Source organism: Nomia melanderi, chromosome 5 (assembly GCF_051020985.1).
Source record: "Nomia melanderi isolate GNS246 chromosome 5, iyNomMela1, whole genome shotgun sequence".
Lineage (NCBI taxonomy): Eukaryota > Metazoa > Arthropoda > Insecta > Hymenoptera > Halictidae > Nomia > Nomia melanderi.
The window spans coordinates 1,268,849-1,283,976 of record NC_135003.1 but is presented as its reverse complement, the minus strand read 5'-3'; the positions used below and the strand labels follow the sequence as shown (position 1 = coordinate 1,283,976).

Below are 15,128 nucleotides of genomic sequence, written 5' to 3'. Positions count from 1 at the left end.
AATCAATGGCGATCAGACATGTCATTTTCATAAATTTACTGCATTGTCGTGTTATAATATCAAATGTAAAGCAAATATGTGTCAATTTCGCTATTAATATTAAATGCCTGGTAGTGAACGAGCTAGATTTTTCGAAACAAAGATCACTCACTGCTGTATCGCAATCTCGCGCATCACATGGCGTCGCACTTGACGACGCACTACTAATACAATGTTCTGTATATACGCGCATGTCCACACCCCATTCTGCTTCCGAACATATGTAGACCGAGACACGTTTAGGAAAAGTTGATCGATATTGTCGTCGACGTTTAACTTCTCTAACCGCGGACTCGGCTCTCCCATGGAATTCAAAACCTCGTCCACAAGACGGGCTGACAACTAAAGTTAACAATGAGAAAATGTATAAACGGGCCGCAGAAAACAATCAGAGTAACCAAGTTTTCCCCCAAAGGAAATGAAACGTCGATAAAGCTTCTGAACCCAATATCCTTCAACCATAAACCAAAATATATTAGAATGGCGAGCAATCGATATTTCCTGCATTGCGTCTCATTAAAATTCTAAAATATTTAGAAAATGGTTTCCCCGGTATACACTGGAAACATTGAATCTGGAACGATAAGGTCACGTCCACGTGAACGTTCCACCGATCGGATCGGTTTTTAATTACATCTGGTCCAAGTAAGAACGTAATCGGGGCACAATCTGATGTTACCCTTACCAGCAATTCTCGATAACACAGAGAGGAAACGTTTCATCTCACTTCAAGTAGAAAGCTTGTCGCGGAGCGCAACTGAAAGCGTGAGGAAGTATGCGCGCGCCAGACACGGCGCGTACAGCGAAGCGCGACGAACTTGACTCTCAAAGCAGTGGACCGTCCGACAAGTTAATAAAAACGGAACATGGGGACCCCACTTTCTTATTATCGCGCCAACATTGTATTCTCACAATAGTGTCACATATACACACTTTTTGCTCACCAATTAAAAATTCACGCGACATTAGGGCAACGGGAAAGAAAAAAGGGAATATTAAACGATAAACACAAAATTATCGCATTCACTGACCGGTTGGATTGAAACGAAACTTGACCATCCATCGGAGTTCATCCATTCAAGGTTCGCTCGCCTGTTCGTAGATTTCACCGATTATGCCATAAAACACGTAAGAATTCGACCATTCATGTAGTGGTCATGGGAATAAGTCTCTTTGGTTGTATGTAGTTGGTTTTCTTCCACACCGAAAGTCCACGCAGGTTCCAAGCCCAGCTTTCCATAGAAAAACACAACGGGGCGCCACGAGATGTAGATACTTCTCTCTCACTCTTTTCTCGTCTTCTTTATTCTATTTCACAGCTTTGTTTCGCACGTGTCGGAAACGCGAAATTCCTTCCAAAGCATGAACACAAAAACACACAACGTTCGAGAAACGTCGATATCCGAGTATTTTGAACGGAAGAAAAACATCGATGTTCATTGTCGTGTATTTCTCTCCATAATATCGCAATACGTAATGTTTTATAAAGCGAAAGGCTCACAAGTGCTTAGAGACGGGTACCAGTGTGAAATGTCCTCCGTATATACGTTTTACGCCTCACCCCTTTTCTCTAAACACCGTTCTCTCGGCATGAGAATATATATATATATATACATATATATACACATATATATATATGTATATAATATATGCGCGTATATACTTATATATATATATACATATATATCTCTTTCTTTCTTTATCTCTTTACTTCCGTTCTTTCTCCTCTGTCGTTCGCGATCATGATGTTTCCCTCTTTTTTGTGTTCTATCAGTTTGGTCGTGTGCACAGTCCTACACGTATTCAAACGAAGTACGCTGTGCGCAGCTACGCAGACCGTCCGTGTATACGGATACGAGTGGCAGGCGCGCGCGCGCCCATGTTTGCGTTCGTGTGTGCACTTGATTAGCCGTGTGACGTCAGGGTACGGTTACATCGCTCGTGATTGTCACTAAAATCGACGAATAAAACCGCACGGAAATCTAAGCGGGAAAGGTGGTCGAAGACACGCGGACGAACCTCGGACCGCGAAACGACGGACGATCCGTCGCACAACGGTTAAAGGCAGCGGCGAGCCTTCGCGCAAACCACCCGCGGTATTCGTGAAACGACTGACTCCATGCAACGATTGCAGTCGTACAGCGAACGAGAGGTGTTCCACAAGGTGGCAGCACTGTGTATCACGAGGGGGCTCCGGCGGCCGTAGTGCTCTCCGCGTACCGCAACTCATCGAATACTGTCGAATTCTGACGACGACCGCCGAATCCATCCGAAAATCTACGATCGTACACGAACGATTCAATATCAAGTGCACGACCCTCTTCATTACGAAGAGCACATGGAACGGGACAAACGACAATGCTTAACCATCAACTTTATTTGTAAATTTATTTTTTTATCGGTACACTGAATAATTCGTGCATCTGTCTTTCTTCCTCGCCTTTTTTCTCCTATCGTTATTCCTTTTTTCAGTTCTTGTTTCTTTATACACACAAACGCGTTGTTTCATTTTACAAACCTAAATTTTATATAGTAATTGATAAATAAATTCAATTTCAGTTTTCTTATTTTACGTATTTATAAAAAATTGTATATTTCTTACATAATTTAAATGGTAATTAATATTAAATTTAATAGTACGAATTACAGTTTATTATAATGGGAAACATAATTATGTATACCGGTACTATGTGGGACATAATATTTGATCATGTCTATTAAAAAATTAATAAATTTATATGAATCATAAATGTAAGTTTTTTATTTTTAATGTCAATTCATGAAAATTTTTATCAGTATATACTTTTGCAGATTATGTTTGATGTTAAGCATGTTTTAATGTACAATTGTAAATGTCGGAAATGCCATAAATATTATCAAACAGCACGGGACAATCATTTTACAATAATTTATTTGCAATATCATGTTACAACATTAATATGCAGTTGCAATATTATAATACAATTCAACAAATGTTAGTGGTTATAATAAAATATTCACACTATAATTTTTTACTTGTTCATCAATTTTTCCTTGAACAATTTGTTTGAATAATAAATAAGTTGTACTTCACATCATATCTTTATTCACATTATATCATATATTTTTTCTTATTTTTTTAATAAAGTTTTTAATTTATATCACACTTAATATGTATACTCCAAATGATAATATCTATATACCAAGTGTACAGTAAAAGTCAGCAATTTTGGGTGTATTCCTAATGTTACTCGTTATAGTTGTGCCATATCAATCCACGTATGATAAACTTGGATCACGACATAATTTCACAGAACGAATACGAAGTTTTATACAACTTCGAAGTACAAGTTTAGAATAAATGATTTGATATCACAAAACTCGGCTTGTATTTTCAAAAAGACATTTCAACTAATCCTGAAAAAAAGAGAAATTTGTTGTCGTTTAGACTTCGAAATAAAATTGGTTTATATGTCTACAGAAAAGTTACATGATAATGATTATAAATAGGAGTGATTAATTTTATGGTAACTGTTTTCTGTAAAAATGGAGAAATATAAATGGAGTAGGAACGTAACACGCACGCTTTGAATATATCAACGATGATATATATTTTGGCAAAATAACAAAAATGAAAATCAAACGTGTAGCTTTTAACTGTGTGCCTTCGAAAGTTTTACAGGACACACGATAAGTACCGGTAGGTACAACACAGAATTTCATTAAGATGGTTCTAGTTATTTACAGTGTCTGATTTGGCTCTTCCCTGCATCACTTTTTCTGAATAGAAGATTTAAAATCAAGCAGTAGTAAATCTCTAAATGTTTATACTTTTTCTAATATCTGCGATTATCATACAAAGTTTAGAAATTTTGTTATCACTAAATTACATTCTGAATGTTCTGTTCATTAATAAACTAATTTCATGTATTTAAAACATGCATAGTTACTTACAATTCAATGTAGTAAAAATTTGTAACGTACAATAGAATTCTTAATAGAATAAACACACCTGTTTAATTCTAGTTTCTATAAATTAATTCATGAAAGCTTTGTTTGCATACATTATTAATTAATTTCGTAATAAATTATTTCCGGAGAAGACAAAAATTAAACGTGTTTCAATATCTTCTATAATCCTTAATAAAATTGGAAATTTGTATAGGATTATTTACTATTATCCGCGTTCATGTATGTTGATAAAACTGACAGAATGTCAGGACATTTTTCGTTTGCCAATTTTTCTATACTTTGCCTATCGTTAATCATTAATGTTAAGTTTGTATGTGTTACAAGAAATTTTGAAATAGTTATAGAACCAGCATCAAGCGCTTTATGCAAAGCGATATAACCATCTGCATCTTTCAAGTTAGCGTTTGCGCCGAATTGTATTAGAAGTTCAACAATGTCGATGTGACCTTGCCTAGCTGCTCTATGGAGTGCAGTGGCACGCCCACAACGGGTTTGTGCATTTACTGCTGCACCGTTTTCTAATAATGTTTTACAGACTTGATAATGTCCATTTCGTGCTGCATAATGTAAGGCTGTATATCCAGCAGAATCTTCTGCATTGGCTGAAACACCCTTTTCCAATAATAATTTTACACGATCCATATCATTATATTGTGCTGAAAATTGTAATGTACATATCTTAAATGTAATTAAACATAAAAAAATGCTGTAATGTTAAATAAAATTAATTAATTACCTGCATACCAAATACCTCGTTCAAATTCCATTTCATGAAGAGATTGCCGAACATCAACATTGTTGTTTGAACTGCAGCACACGCTGTGTTCATTTGAACCATGTTTATGCTCCATCTTTATTGTCTATTTCGCTATAGTTACGTGCATGATTTTCGCCTATCTATTAATTCACCGAAAACATAAAAAGTATGTTCGAGTAAATTTCTCTGTTAAATAGGTTCAAAATAAAAGTAATAATTTATAAAACAAATCACAAGAAACTGTAAATAGGTTTTTAATAATTGTGGTATGTCATATATTTTGTTAAATGGTATTCCTTCACAATATATAAAAGGTGTGTTTTGTTTATACTGTGTATATATGTGTGTACAATTTTATAACCTGTAAGAATATTGAATTTGCTTACGAAAATAAGGCCGTTACACAAAATCGGCCTTTATATAATATTATATTTATGTTAGAATAAACAGAACTTTTGATGTATTCGCTATAAATAGTTTCATATTAGCAAAGCATGATACTGCACTATCAAATACTGTTTAATCATTTTAAAAATTAATATAATAAATGCTAGCTGCAATATAAATTTCTTAATCATATTGCGTAATATTAACAATAGTTTTGATTCCATACACTTTACATTAACACAAGAATTACAAATACATACTTAAAAAATAACAATAATAATACGGAATATAACATTTTTGTTACAAAAAGCATCTGTATATAGAAGACTACAGAATGTTGTATGTAAACAAAATCAACGCGGGTTATATATTATACAAAACTCTTTTTAAATATAATTCAGAGTTTCTAATAAACATTAACAGAAATGTAATTTTGAATTTCTGTTATTTTTATAATTGTTACCATTTTATGCATAGATCATTCTCCTTTTAATAATTGCTTTCATGCAATATTATTGGCTGAATAAATTAACGGTTGCAACGGACTATTTCATTGACAGAGTATACAGAGAATTTCAAAAAGTTGTACCCCGTACAGTCTTATCATTGTTGGTAATTGTTATAAAAAATTGAAAACAATTCCCGACATACTGCGACTCGTATCCAAATAACGAAACAGAAACAGTCATAATCGATAATAGTTTAAGTATAAAACAGTACAAAATGATTTAATTTACCGTTAAACGCGGCTTTTTACGAATTTATAAAAATCGGTAAAAATGTTTATCATAAATCACTTTGTATATATATATATATATATCTTCGTTCGTTAAAAGGTACAGTTTGACCGATCGATTTTCAGACCAAGACCAAGTGTCGCTTAACAGTTATTTAAAAATGAAAAGAACTTGGGAAAAGATTGATCAAATTGATGAAGACTCAGACAGAATTTCCGTTCGACCATGTGACTGCTTGCGCACGCGCATTGCGGTTTCAATTTTGGTCGATCAGACCATTAGTACTTGGGTATATGTTTTAGAAGGAAGTTAAAGAAATATCTACCGGAAATTGGTAATGAACAAGTAAACACACTGCGCTTCGAACGGCGGTCTGTTCACTATACAAATTTATGGTATCCGCACGCATCTTTTAATTTCCAAAATTTACGTGGTTTGCTGCCAAATTTTAAACTTTAAAATAATCGATGATTTTACAGTTCTCTTTGCAGTGTCCAAAGTATCTCAGCTTCTCCTGTGCAACAAACAACTCGATAACCTAATACTGCCAGGGCGTTAATGATGGAAAAGGGTGCTCCTGAAAAATTTGTATTTTTAAAATATAAAAAATATTTTTTCATGAATTAATGAAAAATATATAGTATTAGTAATATGCGTTTACGATAAAGATAGATACAGTCACGATACAACAGCATCTTTGTTTGTCATGTAATGAACTTCTCATCGGTTCATTTTGCTACCAGCGGGAGTACATCGCATACGTAAGTATTTACTGTTGAGTATGAAGCTCCGTTTCTACAGTTTCCTAAATATAAAGTTGTAAAGCATTCCTTTTAAATCAAGAGTACAATAATCAGATAAAATTAGTAAAATGTCAATTTTATGTAAGAACTAACAGGTACAAGTGAAAACAATAACACATTTCATGTAAAACCTCGAAACTTACTATTTCCAAAACGGTATTTACTATCACTAAGAGAAAACAATAGATCCATCAATGTTTCTCTTAGAAATCTATAAGAAATTCTACATTCTGTCATTACAAATAAATTTAATAAAATATGCAGTATTGCATCTAGTAACTGAACAGGTTATACCTCATGTTCTTGGTGAAATTAGATAAGAATCGTAAAAGAAAAGTTTGCACTATTTGATAGGCTCCATCACACTATAATATCAGTTTCTTTCATAAATCCATTGATGCAGTTGCAAAACGCAATTGCATTTTTTTTTGAAGTGAAACTCTATGTTTTTTTTACATAAACCGTTTCTTCATGTCATTTTACGTGAAAAAGGTTTAATTAAAAAACTACTATTAAAAGCTCAATATTTTTCGAGATATTTTATTTTAAAAATTTACTGAAAGCATGCTATAAATAAATACGATAGCCGGGTAATGATTTCAATGTAACAAAGTCATACGCTTTTCATAATTTTCGAAGTACAATATCTAAACAAAAATATTGAATTTTTAATGACAATATCGTAAACCTTTTTTACTTAAAATGACGCGAAGAAACGATTTATGTGCAAAAAATATCAATTAAATCAATGTGTTAATAAAAAAAACTAATATGATAGTATGAGGAAGCCTATCAAATAGTACAAAATTTTCTTTTACGATTCTTCTCTAATCTCACTAAAAACAGAGTTATTTTCTTTTAACCTACCCCAATTAGTACTAGATACACCCTACATATTAACATACATACTATTATTTAAAATTTATTGCACTACTATCATGGTATCTTCTTTATTACCATATTTTTATTTCATGTACGTTTCTTTTATTATTGTATTAATAAAAATTGAATTATTATATCTCATATTATATTAAAACGGAAAGTTATCTTAAGATTTTTGCGAAATTTTTCCGAAAACACTGTAAAACTAACGTAATATCTAGAAACAGTTTCCAAATTTAGGGAGGAACAATGTTAGACGTAATCGAGATAAGTCAATTCATAATAACAAATTACCATAATGTTTTCGAATATTTCACCGATTCTTCTTTTAGTGATAACTAGTATCATTCGTAGTAAATATAGATGTGGGACAAACAGCTCACAGGAAGAAAAAAATTTAATTTTCAAACTGGTGTTATTCCTAATTTGGCTTAAGACGCATTACTGCATTCGAATATATGTTGACGGATAAAATTTCTGCAATTGCATCTATTCCGAGTATATTTTTGTGCTCACACTAATATTACGTTAAATATAAAAAAAATTGTGAAGTTTTGTTGTGAACAAGTCTATCTTTAATGTAAACAAATATTACAGGTAAACCTTGTATTCCATTTAAGATATTTCACTTTTATAATTGTAATTTATATAAAAATGACTTTTTATATGTGTGTGTGTGTGTGTGTGTGTGCGTGTCGTGTGCGTGCGCGCACACATTTATATAAAAAGTCATTTTTATATAAATTATAATTATAAAAGTTTATAATTATCACTATTATCAGTATAGTTGGACTGAACGCAAATGATGATTACATTGCATGTACCTAAAAAAGTATAAAAACAAATGGAAATAAGTGCCAATGACTGCTGTTTACTTGAAAAGTTATTTCTATTTACATAAAAAAGAAAGATTGCCCAATAGGAAAATCATTTAACCAATTTAAATAAGAATATATTTTAATATGGAATATTTTCAGAAATGAAGGAAATATCATCATTTTTATCTATGTGAAATTTGTTGATATTTTCTGCAAAATTAAATTTCTCCATTTAATTTAACTTTCGATCATCATCTGCAGATACTCTAACTATACTATTTTAATTTTCAAAATAATATATTGAAACGTAGACAAGGAAGGTGTAGGATTATTGTACGAGATATATCGCTGCATGGGGTAATAAAATGAGAGAGAAATAAATGTAATGAATAAGTATAGAAAAATAAGAAACAATTAAAAGAAATTGTAAAAGATTGTTAACTAACCACTGATTAAAACACCATTCACCACGGTATGACTCATTGGAAAGCGTTTGGACAGAGCCAAAATTTCATCTGAATTTAAGCCAAAGACAACACAATCAGTCGCGAAAGGGGAAGCCCTTACTCCAACGTAATAGTAATTCTCGTCGTTCATTGCGTTCACTAATTTTCCGATCACTGATTGCGACGCATTCCCTGATTGCGACATTGTTCGGCTAAAGGGGTTGTTAGACTTCGTTGTCTTTTACTGTTGAAAGAAAAATTCTACATCTAAAATAGTGTCACGCTATGCTATAAGGCAATATGTTATTGTTATTATTATTTTATACAAAAAAATCTCAGTAATAATTACTCATAATCATTGTAAACTATATATTATATATGAAACAAAAATTATACACTATGGAATGTTCACGTAAATCTTTAATAACTCGACCAAATTATGTAACACATTTTTTTAAATTCCCAAACAAATTTTCTTAAAAAGCTACTAACAAGAAAGGGAATTATGTATTATTTTTAATCAGTAAATAGTGTAGCTTCCATTTTTTTCTTAATCTTTTCATTAATCCATTTAGTCAATGGATATTTATTGCCCATTTTTTATTGTTTAAATAGCTTCATTATTTGTAAATTAATTAATTAGTTTTATTGTTCATAAAATTATTTGATTTTAAATATTTTATACTTCATTTTTGTTTTTTTGTATATAATATTCCATTCTGATAATTGTATTTTATCGATCACTTATTTAATAATTGTGTCAACGTTCCCACTATATTGAGTAATTAGTTGAGAGCTGACAAACCTTATCTCTACCTTGCTGATAATGGTGAAAAGAAATAACAATAAATAAATGCAGGGAAACGAAATACAAAACAAAAAGAACAGTCGTTTGTGTATGTATTATAAATAAATAAAATTATGTTATATAAAATACTGCAAATATTCTTCTCATGCTCAATCATAATATTACTGAATTTATATTAATTTTTCCGATGTGTTGTTCTTTTTTTATCTAATAATACATATTGACAAACTCTTAACTTAATACTTATGGGGATATTCTAGTGTCACGAGTGATTTTTTACGTTTATTTTTACAAAATAATTATGAAAATTTAGATTTTTAGTATCTTTCAAGAATAATTATAAATTTTGTTATTGAATAATATTTAAAAATGGCTGCTTTGGAGCAGGTCAAAGTTATGTATGAAAAAGTAAGTTGCTGATTACTATGACTTGGGTTGTTCTGAATATCTTGAAAAAAATCACAGGCTATCAAAGGTACCAAAAAGGAAGAAATGTCAGATTTTAAAAATAGCAGCGTTCTGAATTTAAACTTTTGTTTCTCTGAGGCTTTTTTTATTTTTAAATGACTGTACAAACCAGAAAAAAAATATTTTAGTATAATTGAGGTGCCGATGATAGCCATGCATGTGGTGATAGCGTTTTTAAGATATCGTGGCAACCAATTCGAAAAATGCAGTATCGAGAAAAACGCGTTTCAAGTTTTGAGGTCCTGCGGACGGGTTATGACAACGTCACGCAAAAAGATCTCTAACTTTATTATTTTTTTTAAATAATACTACAAACATGTAGAAGCACATTTTTAAAGAGTTATACTTTTGATGTATCAAATAAAAAAATTGGTTTTTTTTACTACTTACACTAGAATACTTTCTCAGGCAGTTATGATACAATTAAAATTAATAAGTGAGATAATTACTGTTATTATATTGTATATTACATATTATAATATGTAAAAATTAAATTAATATTATAAGAAATGAAAGGAATGCTTTATTGTAATCTTAAAATTTCTATTGTCAAATGCCATTGTGAGTGGAAAATGCCTTTTACTTGTTAAAAGTATCTCATAAAAGATATTATAAATAGATTTTCAATTTATATATGCAAAAGTGGATTGCACTGTTCTGTAATTTATTTCTTCGTGTTTTAAAAATTCAGAATAGATTTGTAACTTAAATATTTTTTTTAATGATTCAATGTACACAAGTGATTATTTGAAATTAATTAAATTACATGCAAAATTATTCATAAATTTTTTAATTTCAAGGTATTATATTACGCTTAGAATTTGGTTGTTCTTTTTAAGGTCTTATAATATATAACACTTTCAAAAAAAAACTAGGTACAATTATATTTTTCTATAATAGTACTATATAATTATTTTTCTACATAAAATATGATAAATAACCAATTTTTCTTTAAGCAATGTGTATTCATATTATTATTTGTTATTGTAAATTAAATCTATTGTAAACAACGCATCACATATTATTTTATTATGGAGTCAAAACCAAATTCAATAAATATAAGCTTTCAATAATTGACAAATTTTAGGGATTCATTATAATATGATTGTTGTAATGCTATAAGAATCAGCACAGTATCAGCCTAGTGTGTTTCTTATTCTTATTTATGAATAATCAATAGATTTTACAAAATCGAATTTGTCATTGGAAAATTATGAAGTTTGAAATGAAACAGTATTACTAACTGAATTATTACACTTACATCTGAAGATGACTTTATGTAATGCATAGTTACTACATCTATCATCTAATTACAGTATCAACTACTTATAAACATAACCTATATAAAGCATACTCATGTTTCGTTGTCATTTTTGTAAAAATAATATATACATACATATATATGTATATAACAACAAACACTGAATAATTTTTATATATAACAACACTAGAGAATTTTTGTATACTTAACTCTTTTTAAATTATATTTAAAAAGTTTATGTTTACTAGAAACTTCTATTTGAAAATATAGAATGTATTTATTGTCTATATAAATAATACACAAATTATGCATTACATGTTCCTCAGAGGAATAATCTATAGTAAGAACTATAAATTTGAATTTCACTACATTAAATTTCGTGTAAACAAAAATAAATAATTTCTAATAATTTATCTACTAAATCTTTTATAAATTTTATTTATCTGTTATGTATATATTTAATGATTTTATTCTTCCTTCAATGATAATAATTTTGTTTTCGAAATAATCATAAATATTAGCCAATAATTTTTTATTCGATATGTATCGTTTTTATCGAACAATAAAAATAGTTACCTGTATATATAATATGAAACTATAATACCTCATACCTGCTTTAATAACAGATTCAGGTTCAGGTTCGGAAAAATCTTTCCTCATAGTCCACATATATTCATTATAGTCTTGTTTAACACTGGTACTTGAAGATGCAACAACTTTGTAACCAAGCACCTCTAAAGCAGTTAATATTACACAAGGATGTTGTAAGTATACTATTGTCGAGTCATCGCAATATCCCCCACAAGCAAACCGAGTCAATTGTTCTATATCTGATGCTATAACATAATTCAATAAAATTATTTATTTTGGGTATTCAATTATAGTATTTTAACTTTTACGTAACTACGATAAAAAGGATAAATTTTATAAGAATATAAGATACAATAACATATTAATCAAATTATCTAATGTTCACGATAAATAATAGTACATCCGACATAAATTCGCAATTTCCGCGATAATTTTTATCTCTTTATCGCGGAAGAACGATAGTAAACGCACACCTTTTCTTAGAAACGATAAAATGTTATAATAAATGATATGTATTTAACATTATAACTTTGACGAAATAATATACGTATATACAAAAATACTTTATTTTATTTTTTACTATATTGAAAAAATTAATAATTAAAAGCTTGCGATACATACTTGTACATTTAAAGAAAAAACGTGTGCTTTAAGATTAATGCATTAATCACATGCAATTATTTGGGCATATGATTGAAAAAATATAAAGGTAAATTTTTAATGTGTCATAAGTATAATTACTGATGTATAAATAAAATTTTTCAAAATGTATTATCTAAAAATTAACATAAACATTAAGATATAGAATTTTATAATTTTATATTATTATAAATTGTAAATGTTGCAAAAACTACACAAATAATTAATTTAATAATATTTCAAAAATTATATATCTAGATTTAAATATGTAAGTTATTAAGTACTTCTATATACATTTATATGTTTAATCTACCATTTTCTTTTCCATGTTAATTATAAAATATTTGCACATGTTTGGAATTAACTTCATAAATACAATCATCATAGATAAATACGGTAGAATTATGATATTATCTTACAATAATACTAGTAATAGTGCTAATAATAGTAATTATAATCATAATATTAAACATTAATTTCTACGCATATTAGCAATTGAAAGAGGAGATGATGTTATTTTATATGAAAATGTGATTATACCCTCTTCATAACAATTACTATTCCTTTCAAATATTGTTGAATACATAAAGTAAAAATATATTAAAGGGAAGAAAGAATCTACGGTAAAAAAAATTGACTGACAAACACATGATAAAATGTTTAATATAATATATTCACACACACACATATACATAATAAAAAGTTATTTAAATAACATTTGTGGTGTAGGGCCAAAAGAAAACTACGTGTGATTTACATTATGAATATTAGTAACAAAAAACCATAAATAGCAAAAGCTTAAACTTTCAAAAAACTTTACTTTCAAAAAACAATACCTTTAAGACCTGACACTAAAACCCTCCATGGATATCTATGACCATATGATGCAAGATTACCGCGTACCAAAATGTATGGCATCTGTAATAATATGCTAAAACAAATTTATTATATATACATTTGGAAAATGTTACTACACAAGAATTTAGTCGACAGGGATTTAATATGCATAGTATATTCCATAGTTTCGCACAAAAGTAATTTATTATAATCTGTTTAACTTATTAATGTGAATGTCATATTATAATAGAAATTTTAAAAAATGACTTTCACTTCATTGATTACCAATGTTTTTACAGTTAATAGTTAAAATATAGATTCCTATATAATCAAATAAATAAAATATTATTATGATTGTGTTTAGTATATTGTATATACTAAATATAGCTTATATCCTTTTGTAAATCCACCAACAAAGATAAATTCTTTTGCCTTCTTACATATCCATAATACTAAAGACTATATTTTTATATAGATATAACATTATTGTGTAATAAATGAACAATAGAATGAACAAAACATAACAAATTGTAATTGTATGCTATATTTATAATTTATGTACTAATGACTTATGAATGAGTAAACAATTTTGTTAATCAATTTGATTAAAATACAAATTCCATGTTTCCTTGATTAGAAATAAATAATGCCACTAACCTTAATTAAATTATACATTAACTTACCTGTTAACATGTACAAAATTCTAATTTCTGAATATAATTCTTATCAATAACTTTCTTTACTTGTTAAGTGTGATAAATTAGATAGAGCGTAATATCAAATACAGTTAAAACGTTTAAAACTTTTTAGAAACTTTGTGCACAATTATTTTAAAGGGAAACTTCAATTGTGTAAAAGTGTAAAAGTACAAGGCAGTACATGTAAAAATTATGAAAGTAAGCCTGTTGAATTTAGAACAAATATTAACCTTCTTAAATTTTAGGCATGTGTAAGGAATTGTTATTTAATTTTTTTAATTAAAATCTATTTTAAGACTTAATGTTTAAATGTATTTTATCTTTCAAGCCATTGGGTAATTCTGTGCGCACGAACAGAATTCTCCAATAACCTTTTTCATTCAGCGATGTATGTTCTATCATAATAAATTTATTTTAATTTCAGAAGCCTTTTTTACATTTTAGTGAAAAGGTTTACATATGAAATTATCTATATCTATACTGAATCATAATTACGAGTATACTGAACGCTTACATAAAATTTAATAATTTGTATTTTATTAATACTTTTTTTAATGAAACTGATTTAAAATAACTTGTATTGTACAATATTGTTCCCGTAATTTCTCATTTTTATACTTTTTTAATATCTTACTTCTATCTTTAATATCACATAGTGTAAAGTTAGAGAAAAGACGGCGTTAAGTGTCAACCAATGAAAACCAAGACAGTATAGTCTCTAATTCTCTCAGGAATTTCACTAAACACAGGTGTCTCTATGTAACTTACTCCTCCCACGCTAGTAACTCGGAACAGCTTCCCCCACTACTTCTGTTTAAAGAGCTGTCCGAGACTGTGTATGTGAGCAGTTCTATGTAGTTTCACGACAGGAAAAAATAAGAATAGAGAGGGTAACTTTTCGTGAGGGGAGTGTCACTAGACTGTCCGCGGACACCGATTTAGGGCACCCTTGATGTAGATAAAAATGAAATCATAATTTTAATTGTATATTTAATAAAAATAATAG

General features: G+C 29.1%; 2 protein-coding genes across 16 annotated transcripts in view; both read right to left on the bottom strand.

Moving 5' to 3' along the window:
- Positions 1-2,210, bottom strand: part of LOC116424817 (uncharacterized) — a 327,658-nt gene extending 325,448 nt beyond the window's left edge. For 3 of the 6 annotated variants that reach the window (XM_031971727.2, XM_031971728.2, XM_031971726.2), the window contains exon 1: positions 1,071-2,210. The gene's annotated coding sequence lies outside the window, so the exon portion shown is untranslated. Of the gene's footprint in view, positions 1-724; positions 1,002-1,070 lie in introns of those variants that run through there. The other 3 variants (XM_031971722.2, XM_031971723.2, XM_031971724.2) reach the window with 3 other exon arrangements.
- Positions 2,211-2,933: 723 nt separating this feature from the next.
- Positions 2,934-14,570, bottom strand: LOC116424818 (uncharacterized). 10 transcript variants are annotated; one of them, XM_031971734.2, is made up of 4 exons: positions 14,108-14,570; positions 13,424-13,518; positions 4,727-4,887; positions 2,934-4,646 (listed from the first exon to the last, which is right to left on the bottom strand). In XM_031971734.2, the coding sequence occupies exons 3-4, from the start codon at positions 4,839-4,841 to the stop codon at positions 4,186-4,188; spliced, it is 576 nt and encodes a 191-aa protein (XP_031827594.1). In that variant the 5' UTR covers positions 4,842-4,887; positions 13,424-13,518; positions 14,108-14,570; the 3' UTR covers positions 2,934-4,185. The 10 variants fall into 10 exon arrangements, with proteins under 10 accessions (XP_031827594.1, XP_031827593.1, XP_031827595.1 ...); XM_031971733.2 differs by lacking the exon at positions 13,424-13,518 and adding an exon at positions 11,969-12,193 and having other exon boundaries at positions 14,108-14,548; XM_076367758.1 differs by lacking the exon at positions 2,934-4,646 and adding an exon at positions 11,969-12,193 and having other exon boundaries at positions 4,732-4,887; positions 13,424-13,505; positions 14,108-14,503.
- Positions 14,571-15,128: the final 558 nt, after the last annotated feature.